At 36.9% G+C, this 22,117-nt stretch overlaps 1 protein-coding gene across 2 annotated transcripts in view; it reads right to left on the minus strand.

Moving 5' to 3' along the window:
- Positions 1-22,117, minus strand: part of GRK6 (G protein-coupled receptor kinase 6) — a 1,979,509-nt gene that overhangs the window by 1,565,599 nt on the left and 391,793 nt on the right. For both annotated transcript variants that reach the window (XM_044069323.1, XM_044069324.1), the window contains exon 2: positions 7,456-7,551. In XM_044069323.1, the coding sequence (XP_043925258.1) occupies positions 7,456-7,551 (96 nt within the window). The remainder of the gene's footprint in view (positions 1-7,455; positions 7,552-22,117) is intronic.

The following is a 22,117-nucleotide window of genomic DNA, read 5'->3' on the forward strand; positions in this document are numbered from 1 at the left end:
ATAGAAAGAAGAGAAGCAAACTATGACCATTACAACAAAATGCATGGATAATTTATACCACTACAAGGGAAATAAAAAGCTTAGATATTGACATTTAAAAAATATAGATGCAGATTTCAAAAAATTTATTGACAGGCAAATTGAGTTAGATGAGCTTAAAATGGTAGTAGGTCAGGTAAATAAAGACAGCTATCCAGAGGAAAACTGACTCCATTATTGTGTTTATATTTCCATGGATGATACACACAAAAAAATGTATTTGTGGATTTTCCGAATGACTGGTTCACTTTAGGGGGTTCATAATGATCACATTGTATGTATTTTCATAAAGTTTTTATGGAAAGGGGTAATGAATTTGATAAGAAAAACTTGAGACCTATTGCATTTGGTTAAGGGAGTGGAAATTACATGGAGTTATAGATTATATGGATGCTTTAATGTTAGTTCCTCAGAATGAACAGTTATTGTCAAATTTATATGAGGAAATGGAAAGGACTAAGTACAATTACAAACATGGGTAAAATGCAAAGGGTTTGAGAGAGACGTTGGGATACCAGGTAGAGAATCTAAAAGCTGTAGGCCTTACTTTTTGGTGGACAAAGAGTATTCAGAGACAACAATAAGGTGTCTTTTCCAAAAGGAAGAACACAGCTTTTGGAAAACTTTCAAAATATCATTTAGGAAAATACTTTTATTTTGACTAAGGAAAGGAAAAAATAAATATTAGTCACAGTTTTTTTTTCATTTTTCTGGAACTTCTAATTAAAACCCATCATATGAAATATTATAGCAATAACCCACGCCTGGGTGTGGGTAATGCTGGATTTACCCACGGTTGGCGTGGTTTGGTCCCGAGGGGGAAGCCCGAGGGACCAAACAAAGCCAACCGTGGGTAAATACAGCATTACCCACACACCCAGAAGTGGGTTATTGCTATTATACCATGACATTATTTAAGAAAAGAAACTATTACTTTTCTTAAATAATGGCATAGTATAATGCCTGTTTACTGCCCTTCTGCAGATGTCTGGCATCTGCGACAGTTCTGATGTACTGCGCGCCTGCGCAGTACATCAGAGCTGTGGGCAAAAGCAACAGAGAAAGCAAGATCTCCGTTGCTTTTTTTTTTTTTACTGTTTTCGCTATGTTAAATGGGTTTAACATAGCGAGACAGTTTTAAAATAAGCAACGGAGATGTCCGTTGCTTATTTTAAAACTGTCTCGCTATGTTAAACCCATTTAACATAGCGAACAAAAAAGCAACGGAGATCTTGCTTTCTCCGTTGCTTTTTTTTTAAAACCTGTCTCGCTATGTTAAATGGGTTTAGCATAGCGAGACAGCTTTAAAATAAGCAACAGAGATCTCCGTTGCTTATTTTAAAGCTGTCTCGCTATGTTAAACCCATTTAACATAGCGAGACAGTGTTTTAAAAGTAGAGTTATACTAATGGAAAAAAGTCCGGGCGACTGGACCTTTTTCCATTAGTATAACTCGATTTACAATGTGCACGCTGGCCAATCAGCATGCACGTTTTTGGGGGGGGTCATGGTATAATATTTAATAATGAAATGGGGCTGCATTTAATTCATCCAGAAGTTTTTTCTATATCATTACATATTTATTACGACATACAAAGAATTAAAGATAGGAACATAAATCTGTTGGGTATTTTTTTAAAGGTATCAATCTTTTTGGGATAGTTATGAAAAAGGCAAAATGAATTAAGATTAAGTGAGGAGGTAGAAATGAAAGAATTTAAGAATAAGATACAGCCATGGAAATAAGCTTACATGGCTTGGTGGCTGACAGAAAACTGCAGTATACACATTTATGGAACTTTTTTTATTATGAAGACGAATATATTAAGAGATGTACACAAGAAAGAGAGGGCATTAGAAAGATGAAATCGGGTATGTGGAAATTCCAGATTAGGCTGACTTTTTTTGTGGTGACTATGATTAATTAAATCACCCTATAAACAAAACTTTGGCAGAAAGGAGATGATAAGCATCTTGTCTTAAAATGTACTAGAGTTCAAAATTTCTGTGGGTATTTTATACAAGGAATTCCTGTTTGAGGAAATCATATATCGATGGGTACTATAAGACTTGGAAATTAATGCATTTTCTGGAATGTACATTTTGAGAAAATAGATTATTTTCTCTGCTACTTAGTTTTTATGGTAAGCAACATGCCAAGTAGTATTATATAAAAAGCTATGTTTGATAGAAGTTCTGCTTAGACTAAAACTTTGGTTTTGGACAAAAGAGTTGGGGATGAATTATTGTTCATTTTTTTTTCTTTTTATGATTATTTCAAGTTTATAAACAAGAGTGATTTCTTACTTCACGGATGCTATTTATGGTTTATAATTTTGTAAAACAGAAGCCCTGTTATACATATTCCTTTTATACATTTATAAGTATATAAAACACAACTTGCTCCTTTTTTAATTTTAAACACCCCTACTCTTTGTGAGGTGGTTGCTAGGTGGCACCATGGGCTGTTACCAGCAATCACAGAATCCAACATGGTATCAGTGATGGTAATGAGCTTGAGAAGAAAAGGGAAAATGCAATTCAGAAAAAAAAAATAATGATTTGGAGGTGAATATCATGGCATCAGGGTGCACGGACAACTCTGTCTTACAAAAAATAGTAGATAAAGGAGAACCACAGGAATTTGAAGCCATGCAGTGTTGTGGGGTGATGGACAAAATATTTGGTGATATGGAGAAGACAAAAACACCAGAAGGCTGTTATAAAACAATTGTGCATATATATATATATATATATATATATATATATATATATATACACACATATATATATATATATATATATATATTTATTTATAGAGAGAGAGAGAGGAGAGGGCACATCTAGCCAGTGAAGTAACTGTTTTTAAGTGTGTGCTTTGTGCTGGGCTGCAGAAAGATGAGCAGAGAGTAGTAAACAGAGTGACAGAAAGAATGTTACCAGAGGAAAAACGGATGCAGCAGAAATAGTAGGTCGCAGTGAAAGACTGCAAAAAAAAGATGTGCATGTGCTGCTGATACAAACTGGAGCTGCTGAAAGCTGGAGAAAAAAGCTCAGTGGTAAGGGTAAAACAAAGGCTGATCAACACAAACATGTACTTTGTCAGTCTGTCTGCATTAAGGCATTAATACACATAGGAACTGAACCTTTCCATGAAATAATTTTGTGACATTTGCACTACCAAATAAAAAATGTTCAGGAATGTGAAATGAGAAATGTATCTCTTTGAAAAGACTAGGTTTACTAAAATGTAAATGTACAGTTAAAAAGAAAATTTTGTTACAATTCAGAATGTGTAAGATAGAAGAAAAATAATAAAAAATATCTTTTTATTTTGTTACAATTCAGAATGTGTAAGATAGAAGAAAAATAATAAAAAATATCTTTTTCTAAGTTTATGTCAGGATGTGCATACTTTTTTTAAAAAAAAATGTGGATTACAGGATTATGGATTGTGCAACTTGAAAAACAAAAAAGTTGCAGCACATGCCTAACGTGATAGTAATAATAAATGTGAAAAAAAATAGTGCCTTAAGTACTGGAAACACCAAGAAGCATTTTTTTTCTGGGGAGCTGAATCACAATTAATCCAAGATTGTACAAAAATAAGGTATGGGCAGCATGAGGAGAAAACTGTAATCCGTGATGGAAGAAATGTGGAAGTGAGGAGCACTTTTAGTTTGACAGTTGAAATATAAACAAGAGGAAATCACGGACATAGTAAAAAGGTATGTACAGAATATGTACAAAATTAAGAATGTAAAAGGGGGTGTATGGAAAGTAAAAACGATAAAGGAGGTAGTGGAAGAAATGGTAAAAAGAAACTAGAGGAAAGCATTAGAGGCTGTAATAAAGAAAGGTAATGAAGAATCTGCACCATGTTCAGATCAATTAGGGTAAAGTTTTTCTTTTTTTTTTTTTTTTTTTAATAAAGAAATTGCAGACGTTTTCTAGAAAGACTGGGTGAATGAATGGCTGTAGGAGGGTATAAAAGAAGAGGGGATTTTAACGGGTATTATGTACATGGATACAAGGGGAATGGAAGAAAACTAGAGACCAGTTACATAGGCAAATACTGACTATAAAATATTTATGAAGATTGTTCAAGAAAGAATGATGGTTGGTATGAAAGAAGGATTGAATGAAAGAAAAGGGAAAAGAGTACATGAAATGTTAAGGATGGTAAAAAAAGTGGCTGAGTATAGAGATAATGGAGAAAGAGAAGGAAAAGTTAAGTGTGTGATATGTCTCGGGTATCTGACAACACTGATAATGAGGAAATACAGAATATTTTCAAAGAATGTAAAGGAGGATTAAAAATAAGCATTGTGAGAACAGTTTATGAAAAATCTTCTGCATCTGTGATGGTGAATGGACAGATAGGAAAAAAAAAAGGAAAAGACAGGTAAGAGTTGTAAATCAGGGTTGTCTACTGATTATGGGGCTGTTTGTGATGGTAATGAATGCTATTATACAGACATGTAGAGAGGGGATGGTGGATGGGGAAACTAAGGAAGGATTAATGTTAAATTATGCAAATAATTTTATTTCAACAGCAAAGAACTAACACTGGATGAGAGAGTTAATTTTCATAACAGAACAAATTCTGTGTACAGCAGGATTATAGTTAAAGAAGACAAACAATAAGGGTTTTAGAGATGATGTAAGAATGACAAGGAGAGAGATTGACTGTTTAGGGGTTAAATTTGGAAAATAACTAACAGTAATAGAACAACAGAAAAGGTCTAAAAGAAATAAAATTGAAAGACTGGTTGAGGGGGTTTCAGTCATCCATCCATCCTCAACCCCTTTTTCCCATTTAGCACATGGGGTTGGGGTGTCACTTCAGCAGTGAAAATCATCTCGAGCCAAGGTTTACACTGCTGGGGGGCTCACCCTGCCGTGGTAGTTCATCGGTACAGCTCACTCGCGCGCACACACACACTCACAACTACAGCTAATTTATAGTGTCCAATCTACCTACTGCATGTCTTAGGAGTGTGGGAGGAGGGAGGACATGCAGACTCTGCACAGAAGGCACCCCAGCCAAGAATCATAATTAAGAAAAAACAAATATGCTGAACACATACATTTAGGGAGTGTAGGCGGTGTGTATATATATTTTTTTTGTTTGTTTGTCTGGAACAAAGCTGAATCAAATCAAGAGTGATAGTTTATAATGTAGGACATGAATTTAAATACATTTGAAATTGTTTGGGGTATTTAAAAAAAAGTGTCTGAAAAAAGATAACACTGCGAAATGTATTTGAAAAAATACAGACATATGCAGATGAGTGGGGTAAAAAAAGGAAAAGAGAAATACATTTGGAAAAGAAGTTAATCTTGTATCTTTCGGCTTTTCCCAGTTAGGGGTCGCCACAGCGGAACTCCGGTCCGCTAATGATTGGTAGTTGATTTTTACATGCCGAGTTACCAGCCCTGACGCACAACCTTCAACGAAGGTACGCCCATTCACACGTCTCGACGCAGAAGACGCTCTAGCTGAGAATCAAACCGGACAGCGTCTTACTGTGAGAAAATAAGTTAATATAAAAGCAAAATCAGTTCATGGAAAACTGATATAAAAGAAATAAAACTGGAAAAAAATGAACAGTATAAAAACAATGAAAGAGAACTATGGGGACTGAATATAAGAAAGCAATAAGAAAAAGGCAGGAAAGATTTCAGTACAATCCTTTTTGGAGACAGTGATTTTCTCTGGTATTTACTGTTGCACAAACTGGCAGTAAAAAAGTCACATGGAATATAAAATGATAGAAAGAATGTAAAGGAATATCATAACATTGTTTTTTTGAAAATTATTCAAAAATATTTATGACTGAAAAGTATCTAAAAATACTGATATGGAATTGTTGCTATAGGTAAAATATAAGGTTGGGAGTGAAAAATAAAGTGAAAGAGGAGAGAAAATATTATTCACTGTTATTTGTTGTTTATGGAAAAGATGTGAAGAATTGATGTATACCAAAAGAAAACATGATGAGGAAGTAATATGTGAGGGGCCGAGTATAAAAACTTTGTTCAATATAGTTAAGAAAGTGAATATATTAAGTACATTGTAAAAATGTATAAAGTGTGACAAAGTATAAATATAACAATGTGTAAATAATGAAAGAAAGATGGAAAAGTGCTAATAAAATAAAGCAGCCCTATTCTTTTTTTCGACAAGTGCCATGGGTCTTTTACATCCAGATGAGCTACCAACAATTTCGGAAGATGGGACCTCGGTTTAACATCTCATCCAAAGGATGGAACACTCAGGAGTGCAGCATTTCCCTTACGATGCACTGAAGCATCAGTACTGAAAAATGAATCTAAGTAATCTAAGTACCTCCTGTAGAAATAGACCCAGCAGCTTTCTGATCTTCCAGCACAAAAGGCAAGTGTGCTACCTGCTGAGCAACTGACACTGACATCATTTTACCTGGATCAACTATTCTTACATGGGATGCAGCAAAGAGTAGATGGCTGCATGCACATTCAAGCCATGTAGAAACCTATAACATTTAGTACAGGACTGAAACATAAAAGGTGCAAAGTTTACTAGCAATATGAGATTTCACCTCATATGGTTCATCCATACTTGTAAAAGGGAAAAGATGGGTGACTGGGATGTGGAAGTCTTGACAACGTAGCTAAAACAGAAGACTTCTTTAGCAGCCCTACATCACTAGGTATGTTTGTATGTGTGTGATGGCAGTGGTGGGAAGGACTCATGGATATACAGAGCCAAAGATAAAGTGGTAAATTATATGATGTCAATCTACAGTGCCTAAGACAACATCAGCGGCAGAAGTGTATGTGTTTTATGTCTGACTAGATGGAACAAAGCTGTACTTTGCATAATGACTTGGTGGATTAAAAACAGATTTACCAAATTACCTCCGTGTTCTTTAGCTGCAAACAATCTTTAGGGTGGGAAAGTAAACAAAGGTATCACCTGCCTCAGTTGGTTGTAGCTCAGGTGGATGTAAAAGATCCCATGGCAATCATCAAAAAGAGTAAGATCTACAGTGGGCTGGCCAAATTTTCCTTAGTCAGTATGAATACCACCTTGGGTCTCCCCTGAAAAAAGTCCACTGGCCTGCTGGGACTACCCTGGTCAACAAATGTTCTGCATTTGTAGTAACAGTACTGACAAAACCAATACCTGATTACAGTCCATCCTCTTCCCTTTTCTTACTAAATGATTACCCTATGAATTTTCAAATCCTACAACTAAGTTTATCTCAGACCTTTGATGGAAGAACATGTCAGCATCCACAGTTACTGTAAGGTACACTTCTACCAATCTCTCTCCAGCTGAAGTACATGATCGTCTGCTCTCACACATTTATCTTTCCTCAAAAACAAGGTTAACATAGGTTTTTAACACATCTAGGATGACAGTCTTACCGATTGTCTGCCGAAGATCTTCACAGGCACTAATATGTGGGAACTGCAACATTTGACGCCATTTTTTGCTTTTCCCTTTTCTGTTCCCTCCACCACCTACACAAAACAAACACAAAGTTTAACATGTATTTTGTTAAAAAAATACATTTGTCACTTTTTTGACAGCTTTCACAACAGTATTCTGCTGCACAAAGTATATACACATTCAGCTGCTGATCCTTACAACTTATCAAGTCAGGACAAATCAGTATGAAAGCTTGTAGACTGCCCTGACACCAGCTGTCAACATCACACAGGCAAATGAACACCTTTAACGATCACCAAATAAACTCTCAACCATCACCAATGAAGTAGATTCAAGTGCATTTATAACAGTATACAGCTCAGTGTCCAAGAAATTCTAATTTTAAAGATTTGTTTTACTGCTTATGCTAAATTAGCAATATCCCCATGTTTTAACCAGGACAGGCAGAAGCCCAAACAAATCCATGTCTACATAACTGAGATACCCACATTCTTACCCCGCTTCAGTTCAGGACAGACTACCAGTGAATACAAACTGCAGTATTACTACTGCTTGCAAAAAAACACCGTTATTTACATCAAATTATTTCTTCCACAAAGTCATGCATGAAAACTTGAGAGACTTCATACTGATGGTAAAGTCAGGAAAAGAAGAGTGAAATCAAAGATTCAGATAATTTTAAATATCCAACATAAAAACAGTGCTTGTAAAGATACTGCCTTTAAATAGAGTCTTCTTATTTTTTGGTTCCTTCTATTTAAACGAATGGCTTTTCATTACCTTTGCAACTTTAAATAAAATGCCACTGCATTACTACAAGATTCCAGTTTTACCTCCTCCTTGACACACACCTGCATAAAGCAATGTAGATTTAGTTACCAATTTATTTTATTTTACTTTACATTTGTTTACCGGGAAAGTCCGACTTGTTTACCGGAAAAGTCCGACTGGGCATAAAACCCTTTTTCAGTGGAGGCCAGAGGAGAAAAACTCCATGTTAGTAAACTATTTTGTTAGCAGAAAGAAAATTGTATAATACAATAAAGAAAAAAATAGTAACAGACATTCATAACGGTAAAAAGACTAGAACAGAATAAATTGGTCAAGTGGGAGACAAGACCAATAATGTATAACAATGCTTCTAGAAAACAGTTCTAACAGTAGTAGCAAGTAGAGACATTGTCAACAATAAGAGTGCTATTATGATACTTAGTCTTATCTACAGGTAGCATAGCAAACTGAAGACTTAAAATCTGGCAGATATTAACAGTGAGAAAGGAAAAAAAAACAACGTAAGGTCATATGGCTTAAATTCAATGCTCATTGCATACGCAATTAAAATTTTAAAATCGGCTATTTCCATGGTTTGGGATACCCACGCCTAGTACATGTACAAATCCAGGAAATGGTGAGGTGGGCTTTAATGTGATGCTTGAAGTTTTTTAAGTTAGTTATAGTTCTAATTTCAAGTGGTAAGGCATTCACATTCCACAGTTAAGCAATGTAGTAGGAGTATAGAGAGTCACCTGAGCTATTTTCACTCCAGGTTACTTCAATTAGAGCTTTATTAGTGGATCTTAGTGGACGAGTACTTATATGGGGATTGAGGAGGCCTTGTAGAGCTGGTGTTTTATTGGATTTATAATACATTTGGTGGGCAGTAGACAGTTGCGTGAGAATGAGTTGGTGGGATAGTTCTAACCAAGATAGTTGTCTTAGGGCCTTACAATGATGGGTTCTAGGAGGACAGCTAGTGGCAAATTTAGCTATCTTACTATAGCAAAGTGGGATTTTGAGCTGTCTGTGCCTAAGCGCAGCTCAGTTGCAAATCTTAAACAGTAGCTGTGCTTAGGAGCAGCAGATTTAGTATTTTTTGAAATAACTTATGTAAATGTAGACCAACTGAAAATTCTGCAACTGTCAATTTTCCTGCCTGTGTATTTGATTCATAGTCGCATTTTTATATGCATCTGAATTATGCATGTAAGCTTTATAAAAGGCAAAGTTGTGCCCAGCAGCAGAGAAGGAGCAGATACAGGTAATGAATGAGTCATTTTTAACTTTGCCAACCAAGAAATTCTAGATAGATTCAGAATGTACAGAGATACAGTATTGGCTTTGTTGAGTTTATATAGCTCACAGATGAGGAATTGGGGGGGATGCATTGTATTTCTATAGCTGTGGATACCAAGGTATATACAGCCTCCACTATATTTGCCACAGGGATCTTCCAGAGAAAAAGTGGGGACTTCTTGGGTATATTTCAGGCTTCAGTCTGGAGGATACTTCAGCATTTCCTCAACATGCTCTTCCCTCAATGGAGAAGTAGATCAGTGTATTTATCCACCAGTGCTGCTTCAGGACAGAGCCAGTTCCATACGTGCCTCTACAGAATGGAGTATTTTCCTGGGATGCTTAAGGTGACAGACTGCCTAATTGGGGGCCCCATCTGGACCCATGGGGTGACCAGTAACAGAACGTGAAGAGCTACCAATACATCAAATCCCAGGTAATGCATGATGCATTGGGGTGCATCACCAATGTGGTAGTTTGCTCCCAAGAAATCGATGTTGAGCTATGTGGCATGCCCCCCTTTACCTGCTGCAATGTCATATCCTCATTCTGTTGTGTAACTGAGCCCATGTCACTGCCTATTGAGTTATCAATCTGTTGCGGGATGTGGGGGTTGCCAGTATATTTTGTGACTGTGTGCACCACTGCCCTTACACTGTGTCACGAATATGAGAGTTAAGGCATCATCACCAACAATCATTCTGATGACGATATCTGCCTGCTGTGCTGAAGCACAGTATGTGTTTTTTTTTTTTTTTTTTTTTTTGGTACTGACTCTGCAAAGAAATAACTGAGGATATGGGTAATGACACCTTTGACAGCTGAACTTATCCTGAAACAGATGATGGACGCACTTACCAAACACACAATGTACACTTTCTGCTAGACATGACATGGATGGGCCCATATGATGATGAAAAAAATATAAGGGTCGTATGCACAGAGGTATCATGACCAGTGGATCTCCGCACACCATATTTAAATCAGCTACTCAGCTAACCTTCCACAATGCATTACTGAGCTTGCTGAAGTGGTCTGAAAGTACTTGTGTCCACTCCACCTCTGATGATTCCAGCGACATTCTCTTCTGCATCAAAGTCATCATCTCTTACAGAGAGAAAGTAATCCTCATCTAGACTTAAAGGTTGGAGTGTGGAAGGGCCGTCATCAGTGCTGCTGCAGGCAACAGCATTCTGCCTAGTTTTTGTCCTTGTACATCCCACCGGATCATTTGCTCTTTTCCCACACTGTGCCAGTGTATGGCTTATTCCCCTTACAGCATTGTCAACTACTACTGGATTCTACTCTCCTTAGCTCTCTCTGACTGATAGTCACATCGCCACAGTAGTCAGGAAGTCCTTCTACATGGCACACCTCATCATAAAAGGGTTCTCATCCAGGAAAAAAAAAAAAGAGGTCATTGTTCCCCTCTACTCGTCACTCATTAGACCCATTATAGAGTACAACTCCCCTTTTGGAATGTACCTCACAAGACATCTGCAGCAGCTGGAAAGGCCACAGAAGTACCTCACAAAGAGGATTACTGGCCTCAAACAAATGCCCTACACTGACCGCCTCAAAACACTCCAGCTTTACTCCGTAGTATATCGCCTACTCCAAGGTGATCTCTGCCTAACATATAAAGCTATGTCAAACCCAGAGCTGTTGGACATGCTACACTTAAAGAAATCCCAATCCCTCCGAGCTACATGCTCTAGGGACCTAAACCTTGTCACCACAATAAACAGGACATGCTGGAGGGATAGATTCCTGTCCCAGAGACTTCCTATACTCTGGAACAAGCTACCCATCTATGTTAAGCAAAGTTCTTCATTAGCACTCTTCAAGAAAAATCTTGATGAGTGGATGGGAAATAGGAAATACACCCCGGGGATCACTTGTGTGTCTTTGCTGGACAGTGGCACAAGAAAATAACTTTCTTGGGTGGCGTAAGCTATGGTACCTTCCTGGCTAGGCTTATGTAGGCCCTTGGGCAATAGCCTAGTACCTACCTATGAACTCGGAAGTGGTGAATGTTCGAATTCGACATAATTCGAACATTAACAGAGAAAACTCAGTCTTCGGGATACCGTACCCCAATGATAATTAATAAACGTAGTCCACTGAAGAACACTAAAGGCACACCACATGAGCAAAGGAGACTTTTTATTCAAAACGGCACAGAACACCAAGAAAAAAAATACATAGAATGCTTCTTCAGACTTAATTGCTTCACATAAAAATACAGCTGTTTAAATATAAAACTAATTAATTGTTCAGTCACTCAAAAACTATTCAATTAGCTAACAATTATTTCTAATACCCATTATGTGTCCCATTTCTCATATATTTCATTGCACTCCTCATATAGCTATACATCAACTGTAAATTTCTACAGTTTGGCATTAATTTTTCCGATTCTACCAAACGGTAGTTTTGCACTAATGTAAATCGCAAAAAGTGCGATTGAAAAAAATGATAGTAAACCTATACATCTATATATACATATATATATATATATATATATATATATATACACACACATATATAGACACAAACAACCCCCCCCCCCACAAACAAGGGAAGCCATCAGCAATGTCACTGCAAAATGGCTTGCATTCATCCACTCATTAAGACAAGGGACTATAAAACATAATGAAACTGCATGCGAATGCTCCAGTCCAGTTATTACACAAAACTTTTACACTGGTATAACTTCCATATGCATTACTCTACATGAGTATTTTAACTGGTTTGAGTGATGTTAGATCTCAGAGGGTATGGTTCACAACATGTTATCCCCTGGATCATGATTAAATACTTCAAGATCTGGTGCTTTGACAAGGATGATTTCTCTTAAAGCCAGCACTGAGCCCAAAGCTAGTCTATAGGGAAACCAAAATTCTTCTCTACCTGCTGCAGGAGACGTACATGCAAAAACTGGAGCAGGAAACTGTCATTTGTGAATGGAAATAAATTGATATCTGACAGGAGCTGAGAGACACCAGTCATCCTTTACAGGATCCCTCTGCTCCAGGAAACAATAAACAATGCAGCCACAGGTACAGTGGCCTAGAGAGATGGCAGAGGGACCAGCTGGCTAGGTGAGTTTTGAAGGTCCAAGAGAAAATTCCAGAGTTTTATAGTAAGTATTCATTTTATTTCATATACAGCTTCTTAATATATATATATATATATATATATATATATATATATATATATATATACACACCCACATATATACATAATGTAAATATATTCATATACTTATGCACTTATATAAATTACGTAAAAATCATATACAGACACATACAGTATAACATGTTTTATATTTTATATATATATATATATATATATATATATATATATATATATATATATATATATATATATATATATATACACACACACATATATATATATATATATATATATACACACACACACATATATATATATATATATACACACACACACACACACACACACACACACACACACACACACACACACACACGACTTTACTGCTATGATTTTGTTAATATGTATGGTTTTTGCTATGCATGTGAGAACAACTGTCCAAGCAAAGTCACACAGAAATGAACACACAAAAGCATGTATACATCTATGTGAAGAAATGTGTGTTTCCATATATTACTGTGATATGTGCATGTACATATTTCAAACTCGGTGGAAATTAAAAATTCAAAGCAATACAAATGCAATGCTTACTCTTAATGGTATGTGAAAGCTTGCCTGCCAAAGTTACACATAATATTTCCTTAACTGCATTCATTTTCTAATTATGCCTGGATTCCTTACCAAACTTCACTGTTTAGTCATAGCCATAACTGGCTTTTAAGGCAAGAGTCATTTAATAACAGCATGTTTGCACATTTTGGTAATGTGTTTTGGTACTTTCCAGAAGATTCCTGTCCTAACAAATGGTTGACAACAGCCAGCCACCACACTCAAGGTAAAGTGGGTGTGGGGGATGAGCAACAACTGTATGAACTGCATACTGTGCATTTCAGATTTATTTAACTCAATGCTGTGTGAATTCATTATTTATGAATAATCAGTACATACAATAATTCTAAATATTGACACAAGCAGACATAAACACTGATGTGAATACTTTGTATTGGAACGATCAGCTGAAAGCTCCCTCCCTCTCTCTGGAAAAAGTCACACATTATCCCTCTGCATAAAGGAGGAAATTCAGCAGACATTAATAACTTTAGACTTATAGCAGTCTTATTTCCCCTTGCCAAAATACTTGAAAAATGTATCCATAAACAATTGCTAGACAATCTCCTGCAGGAAGAACTACTAGCCCCTACACAACATGGCTTCCTTTCTTCCCACAGAACTAGCATTGCCCTTCTAACCTATATAGATACTGTCAATAAAACTAGAGATAATGGCAAACTAGTCTCTTCCTGATTTCTAGACATGTCTAAAGCCACAGCAAACTTCTACTTTAAATGTCCTCACTGGGTCACTTTCAGCCCACCCTCCTGTGTTTCAAAACCTACCTGTCCAATAGGTATCAGTAAAATGGCACTCCATGTTCTCTCCTTACCTCTCAATCACCAGTGGTGTACCACAAGGCTTATCCTTGGTCCCTTCCTCTTAAACATTTTCACCAACACCCTCTATACATCTGCAGAACAGACTACCCTCATACAATACACAGATGATTCCACTCTCATTTGCACGTATGACAACATGGTACACCTCAAAAAATTACTCAGGAAGCTTCATAACTCACAACTTATGCTCAACCCAAAAAAGACCAAATTATTGTTTTTTCCCCAAATCCCTCTCTCCTGAAAAAACAAAAATTGAAGTCCTCTCTCTTGATAATACAACCACTGAAGTCACTACTCACAGAAAATTATTAGGGGTGACAGTGGATGGCAAAATATTAGAGGTGACAGTTGGTGATAAGCTTACATATATACAAAATTGCATAAGAAAAACTAATCAAAACTAGGAATGATTTACAGAGCCAAAAACTCTCACTGATGCAACTAAAACTACACTTGCCACTACTTATCTTCTACCCACACTTCTTTATGGTGCTCCCATCCTTACTAACCTCCAGGCTTCACAAAAATTAAAACTTGAACAATGGTATAACAAAGTTACTAAATTTGCAGGAAATACCCCTTTCAGAACCCATCACTGTATAGCACTAAAAAGCCTTAATTGGTTAGAACTGCCTCATCAACTAATATATACTTAGCTTCCTGCCACCTGTAAAATTATCCAGCATCCATCTGCCTGTCCAGCAATGAAAAACTTTCTACACAACTATGTGCCCAGTCAGTCACTGTGATCCAATGACCTAAAGCTCTTGTCTGTCTACAAACCTATCAGATCTGGGTGTTGTCTGTACTTGTACAAGGTTGCTATGGCCTGGAACTCCTTACTAGTATCCTTCAGGTCAATACCTGCCATCTTTCAAAACCACTCTGAAAGACTTCCTAGCTAAAATCTGTCTCTGTTCTTGCTCAAAATCAGGATAAACTATATCCTTAGATGTGAACAAGTACTCTCCCTTCTTCACTTACTTGATTCTTTCTACCAAATTCTTTCCCCCTGACTTTCTTTCTAAATGTATCATAAGCTTGTTTTCTCCCCTCACTTCATATTGCAATTCCTGTCTGTATTAGACTAACGGTAATTACCTTTAATTTTTTCTACAACCTGTCTAAAATTTCTATAAATATAAAACGATTGTCATATAACTTGTATCGCTTCTTAACCAATGTTTTTATATTTTCTCTAATTTGTTATAATTATTTAAACTGCAGATGTTCTTGTTTCATTTTTGAAGACTGTAAAATTATTCTTCTTAAAATGTTTTGCAATAATTTGGAGCTCATCTCCCCGGGTCTCCACTGAAAATGGGCTTCTACCCAGTTAGACTTTCCCAGTAATCAAAGGTCAATAAATAAATTGTTAAAGTTAGCAGCCATTACAGGACTGTGCTCTTCCTTTCTGAAACTGACAACGTCCTACTTTTGCCATTAAGATCAATACATGAATGGGTGATCAACCTTCAACCCATCTACAGACACTTTAGTGTTCCTGAATGCATCAAGTACAGAATTTTCAATACAGGCTGTAACTATTTCTTCCACTTAAAGACCATATACCCAGTAAATAAAATTGGGGAATTGTCAAATCTGTTCCATGTTTCCAATAGACCAGAAAGGTCCTATTCACATTTTGCAAAACACAGAGCAATGCTTAATTACATTAGGCATGCATGATGCGGAATCAACTACAAATAAGTCTGAATAAAAAAAGATACATTTATCAATGATGCCCACAAAAATGACAGGGTAAACAACAAAGATTTCCTTTCTGTTTCAACCTCTGAAGAGCAGCAATAATGTAATCTAAGTCAGGGGCAGAGGAGGATTGCTTGTTTCACAAAAAGTGCTTATGTGTAGAAACTATGTGCAAATTATTCTTCAAATAAAAATTTTATTTCAGAAGTAACTGTTCTGAAATTAACTGAATGAAACATCAAAAAATTGTAAACATACTCCACACCAAGAAATTACAATTGATGGGAAATAATGCATACATGCATAACAATAAAGCATTCACAAATATTGCAATTAGTAACACAAAGCTATACAACAGTAATACATTTATGTAAGTTAAGAAGCATTACCATCAACAATGCAGCCAATATTAAGAGGGCACGTAGTAGCTGTACGAAAAGATAATAAATAAATGGCTACTCATTTCAGTAATCAAAATGGTATATTTTACAAGAACGTACAAGTCCTCCTCTCCACATTTTTCAATCTCTCTTCTTTTAATGTTCCTTTTTCCACAGGTCCAGAGATGCCAGGTGCAGCCCAGCTCTGTGCTTTTCAGGTGAGGAGCCACTTACGGCCTCCCCCTGCCCACCATGAGATATCTTCACAGGGTTGTGCAGTGGTGTCACCCCAGGTACCCTGGTGCACAGCAGACTTGAAAGCCATTAACAGTATAAGCTTTGGGACCTGGTTGAGTGGGTGGTAGAAAGGTGCCTTCAACCCAACAGAAACCCTCCTCCAGCAGGTACAGGACTCACAGACCTGGTCAGCTCCAATCATCGAGCTACCATAAGCATCCACCACCCCCAAACACTTGGTACCCCTCTGAAGTTTATCTTCTCTCTCCCTCATTTCCAGCTTTCTTACCTTCCCACTTTCCAATCTATTAAAAAAAAATAAAACAATCAAGGTAGCCACATGAGAACACCCATACATTTCATAAATAAAACCTTACAACTGCTTGAGTTTCCTGCAGGGTAGCTGCACTGAGCTCTGCTCCTCACTAATTGTCACTAAATATACAGTAAGTGCAGGCTCACACCCACAGTTGTGTACACAAAGAAGCAAATAGCCATTCTAACTTTTTGGACTGTCCTTGATTCTGAGAGCCTTTCCTTTCATTATGGATCTGCCTTGCCATTATTTTTTAACCTGTTTGCTGTTACCTTGCTGCTTAAATTGATTTTTGAAAAAAAGGAGCCGAGGTGGAAGAAACATTTTTATTTGCCTTAAAAAGAGAAGGTTGAAAGACTTTGGACACCCTTGAATGAGATGTAACCCCTAATCAAGCTGCAAACATCACTGCAGCAGAAAGGCAAGGGCCAAACAGAATTTCCTTGTCAGGTGTAGAATTTAAAATTTCAGTTTTAACATATTCAGGAATAATTTGAGAATGTAACCAAGCAATTCTTCTCATGAATAACTCCAAAGCAGAAACTCTGGAGACAGTATCAGCTGTGTCCCAAGAATACTTAAGGCATGTTTAATTACAAGAGAAGCAGATATTAACTTTTTCATGTTCTCAAAAGAAAAGACAGAAGTAAAAACGTTTCCATGGGAGACCATCAGTTTAAAATTCTGAATGTTTAAGTGGTAGAAAAATAAACTTTATTCCCAGATTTGTCTAAAGATTTCCATTCCTTGTCAGAGGAAATTAGATTAGCATTAGCCACAGCAGAGTCACCCATCTGCAGCAGAGGCACAACTGGAGCAATTTTGACAACAAATATTCCCTGACAACTCTTCTTGTTGCAGATGGAAAAAGGAAAAACTGAAGAGACCAGTAAATGCTCCATAGGAAGCCTCAAAGATGTACAGCAGTGCCTGAAAGAGTTGTTCACTCAGTGCCAGTCAAAATGGTGGTTTTCAGATAAAAAAAAACAGGCTGGTATTTCCCAAAAGCACCAACTCCTGTTCCTAACACACGAATACTATAAACATATACAAGTAAAAGTTCAAAAAATATATTCTACAGAAAGTTAACACCAGCATTCATTATAGTAAAAAGCTCCACAGACAAAGGTGACAGTCCATGCAAAATAAGGTTTGTAGCAAAAATAATAACAAAGAAAAAAACAGATTTCTTCTAAAAAATATATTAGTGTGAGGTTTTCTCCAGCAAGGAACTTATCTGTCCAGTTTTGAAGGATCACTAGAGGGCCTTCTAATCCACAAGGCTCGCAGAAGTGGTGCACTTTGGTGACAAGAAAGCTCTGAACTTTTGGCAGTCTGGCTTTTATATGGAGTTCTACTCAAGATCCTTCCAGTTAGACCATACAGAAACTGCTCTCAAGCTTTGAACAGATTGTCTGGTTGGTCATATCCTTGGCAGATACAACCAAAATAACTTGGGCTATTACAAAAATGATATCGAACATCAGTGTTTTTCTTTATGTGTTGTTAAACAATTTGGTCCCACTAGATGTAGAACTTATTTCCAGGGTAATTTTGCTTACTAGAGGAATCCTGCCCAGGACATTGGTGATATTTCCCTTCTCTGTGGTAGCGGAGTTTTCCAACACCAAGATGGTAAAAAGAAGCAGTGTTGAAATAATGTCAGTTTGATTCTGACACAGAAAATTGTTGAGCAATGCAAGGCACATGTTGCAAGCTGCTGAGGAAATTAAGAATGGTTATTTGCAAGGAAGAGGTGTGGAAAATGGACTGCTGAAACTGACTGCTGCAGCAGACCAGATTTTGAAAATGAACTATTGTGAAGTGAGGTCACAGTTAAGTGAATACCTGTAAATGATGCTTCCATGAATACGAGCTCTGTTCCAGAGGCTGCAGATAATGCTGGCTTCAGGCTCTCATAAGTTGACCAAGGTTACAAAGAATGAGGAGAATGGCATTATAACAACAATGAGGGGAAGGAAGGACAGTGGAATGAATAAGAGCTATACTGCAGCAGGGAGAAATGATGTAATAATTCAATCCGAAGCTGCTCTAAAAAAATGGAGATCTTTGAAAAGACAGACAGCAGAGCCAGGAACGAAAATAAGGTACATTATTTGTGACAGCATTGTAGAACTACTATACTCTGTGGCAGAATAGTAGAACTGCTATACTCTGTGGCAGCATTGTAGAACTGCTATACTCTGTGGCAGCACTGTAGAACTGCTAAACTCTGTGGCAGCACTGTAGAACTGCTATACTCTGTGGCAGCACTGTAGAACTGCTATACTCTGTGGCAGCATTGTAGAACTGCTATACTCTGTGGCAGCATTGTAGAACTGCTATACTCTGTGGCAGCATTGTAGAACTGCTATACTCTGTGGTTCAAGATGTAAAGTCGATCATGTATTTGTCTAATGAAATTCGCAACTGTGACATTTGAAAAATACAGCTGTGGATGCTTACTTACCTCTAACAGCACATGCTCAAATTCCTCACTGCCTTAGTGGCGTTCCAAGTTATCTGCCAAAATAACCCAGTACTGGCCAGCTTTTCAGAAAGTGAGTTCAGTTTTATTTTTGCTTCTACAAAGGAGGAGAGGAAAGTACCTGAAGCCAAATAAAAACTGCGACAAACAGAAATTCCCACAGAAATTACTTTAAACACTGACAGAAATAACATATTAAAATAAATACATATGTTTCTTTTTTAATAAACATAACAATAGAGAGAGTATAATAACTCTAATAATAAAATGAGAGTAAGGGGCTCATCTAAGCAGTAAACTGGAAAAATCAGCGTTGGATCCTGTGAGGAGTCAAAGGACTTACTTCTTTGGATAGCAGAAGACCAAACACGCTTCCTGTCTCATCTAAAAGCTTCCCTCTCAGGATATGCTCAGCCAATCAGCTGTCACAAGAAGAGAGAGGGAGGAGAGACTGAGCTTTTGAAAGCTGGCCAGTACTGGGCTACCTTGGCAGATAACTCAAAATGCCACTGAGGCAGTGGGAAAGATAAACATATACAGTAACTTCTATACTAATTTAGGTACTGAAGCATTGTGGATTCAGTCTTTGAAGGCATCATAGCAGGAGTTTGCAGCTTCAAGAAAATTTCCATGGGGCAGTGCCTAAGAAGAAAATTAAATAGAAATATAACAATTTTTGCATCAAATTCAACAGTTTGGTACTGGATACTAACTATAAGGAAGTTACAGCCATCTAAGGATTTGTCGTTCACATTTGCAATGGAAACTATAACAATACACTTTAATTATGATTGCAGTTTTAAAGAACTGCAAAAAGTTGGGGTGATTACTTTCTGAAGATATAAAAACTGAAGTGGACTACTGTTTAAGCAGACAACTTAGTCTTACTAACAAGAAATAGAATACAGGTGGAAGAGGTTATATAATAAACAGTAGTAGTTTTAAAAGAGGTGGGTTTAAGTTTAAAAAGTGGAAATAAGGAATAGGGAAAGAGGTAAAAATAGCAGGGATTTATACTATAAGAAAAAGAAATGCAGCAGGGATTTATTTTATAAGAAAAAATACCAACACTGAATGGTGTTTGGGGAAAAGGGAGTATGCCATGAGTGCAAGAGAATATGATTGAGAAAGTAAGTGAAACTCTTGAATATCAAGAGAGCTTTCAGATGACTGTACAGCAAGAAAGATAAACTGGAACCTTGACATGAATGCCAAGATATATGTGGTATTTGGCAGATAATACAGATTACTAAAGATCTGAGCTGTTAGTCAGCTGCTTCTTGTGCCCAGGGTACAGGATTTGATCCCATCCCTCTTCATTTGCCTACTATGTGATTCTAAACATGTCACTAAACCAGACAGCACTCCTGGATTGCCTCATGAAAAAGCACAATATTGTACTGTGGATTTTACCTTGTCAACAAATGGAGTTGGAAGAGGGAGTTAAGAATTTGACTGTTGTATTATTTTGGGGATCCAGGCTGAATGCAATTAAAAGAAGTCTTGCATATAATTCTAAAGAATATAGGCACTCAAGTTTGTAGAATCTAGTAGTTCCAAGTGTACTCTCACACTAAGAGTGCACTGCAGCATAACAGTGAGTTAATTGCCACGATGCATCTTGCACTGGTCATTTCATATTTTTTGGGCTTCACTAACTTATTAGTCACACCATGGCACAAATAAATTTGGAGTTTCCCTCACTGACATTAACTAAAGGTTCTTCATTGTACTGTAATCGACATGTTTCTATGTCTGTGCGGAACACATCCATTAAAGTCTATAGACGCATTTCACATTTTCACAGAGCTGATATCACTGAGGTTAAAGATCATCTAACTTTCAGTGGCATCAACATGGGGAAAATAAATTCAAACAGCACAGGAATTTAATGATTTGCAGAGAAAAAAATGTTCACTAAACAGGTGAAAATGCCAATTGGTACTTTCTATGTAACACAGGATGGTCCTAAAAGGTAAGTCGCCAAGTCCAACAACACACTAAGTTCTTTACAGCATATCAGATTCTGACAATGAGAAAACAATAGTGTGTGTTTATATATTGCAAAACCATGTAAGTTTTTGGAAGATATTTATTGTATGATACCTGAAATAAAAGAACAAATTACTATAGATTGTGATTATGGCTGTAAAAGGGATAAGACAGTATAAAGGAAGACAAAGTGTCATGACATTTTTATTTGCCATATATAGAGGAAAAATATGACAATGTACTACATAAAAAACATAGAATCTGAGTGACAATGAAAAATGACAGCTGCAACAGAGAGGCTGGGAGTTAATAAGAGAAAGGGTCATGTTTGAACATATAAAATAAATCTAAATAGTGTTAGAACATGCATATGTTTAAGAAAAAGCTACTTTGATAAATTAAAGCTTTTCAACCATGCGGGGTACTACTGGGAGAACAGAGGAAACATGGTGAAGAATTTGGTAAAAAGTTCATAAGGAGCATGTTAAGCACTATGGGAAGGATGGCAACCAGCAGTTTAGTAGATTTGCAATTGGTGACTTTGTCAAAAGAAGAATCAGTGGATCGTGTTTCATTGGATTTTCTGCTTCAGTGGATGGAAATAGTCCATCTGTGTGTCTTGGAATAGGTTAAGACACACCGCAGTAATATGGTGAGAAGGTATAACAACCCGAGACAGGCAGTTAGCCTGCTGGAGAGGATTACAATATGAGCAATAGCGAATACTGAGTCTAGACTTCAATTTTGAAATATAACTAGGACTTAGGAAACGGTGGTAAGAAATGACCGCTCCTAATCCAAGAATGATGACTTCATATCAGGGGAGAAATCTGCTGCATTTTAATT

Source organism: Protopterus annectens, chromosome 4.part0, assembly GCF_019279795.1.
Source record: "Protopterus annectens isolate FY-2018-M chromosome 4.part0, PAN1.0, whole genome shotgun sequence".
NCBI lineage: Eukaryota > Metazoa > Chordata > Ceratodontiformes > Protopteridae > Protopterus > Protopterus annectens.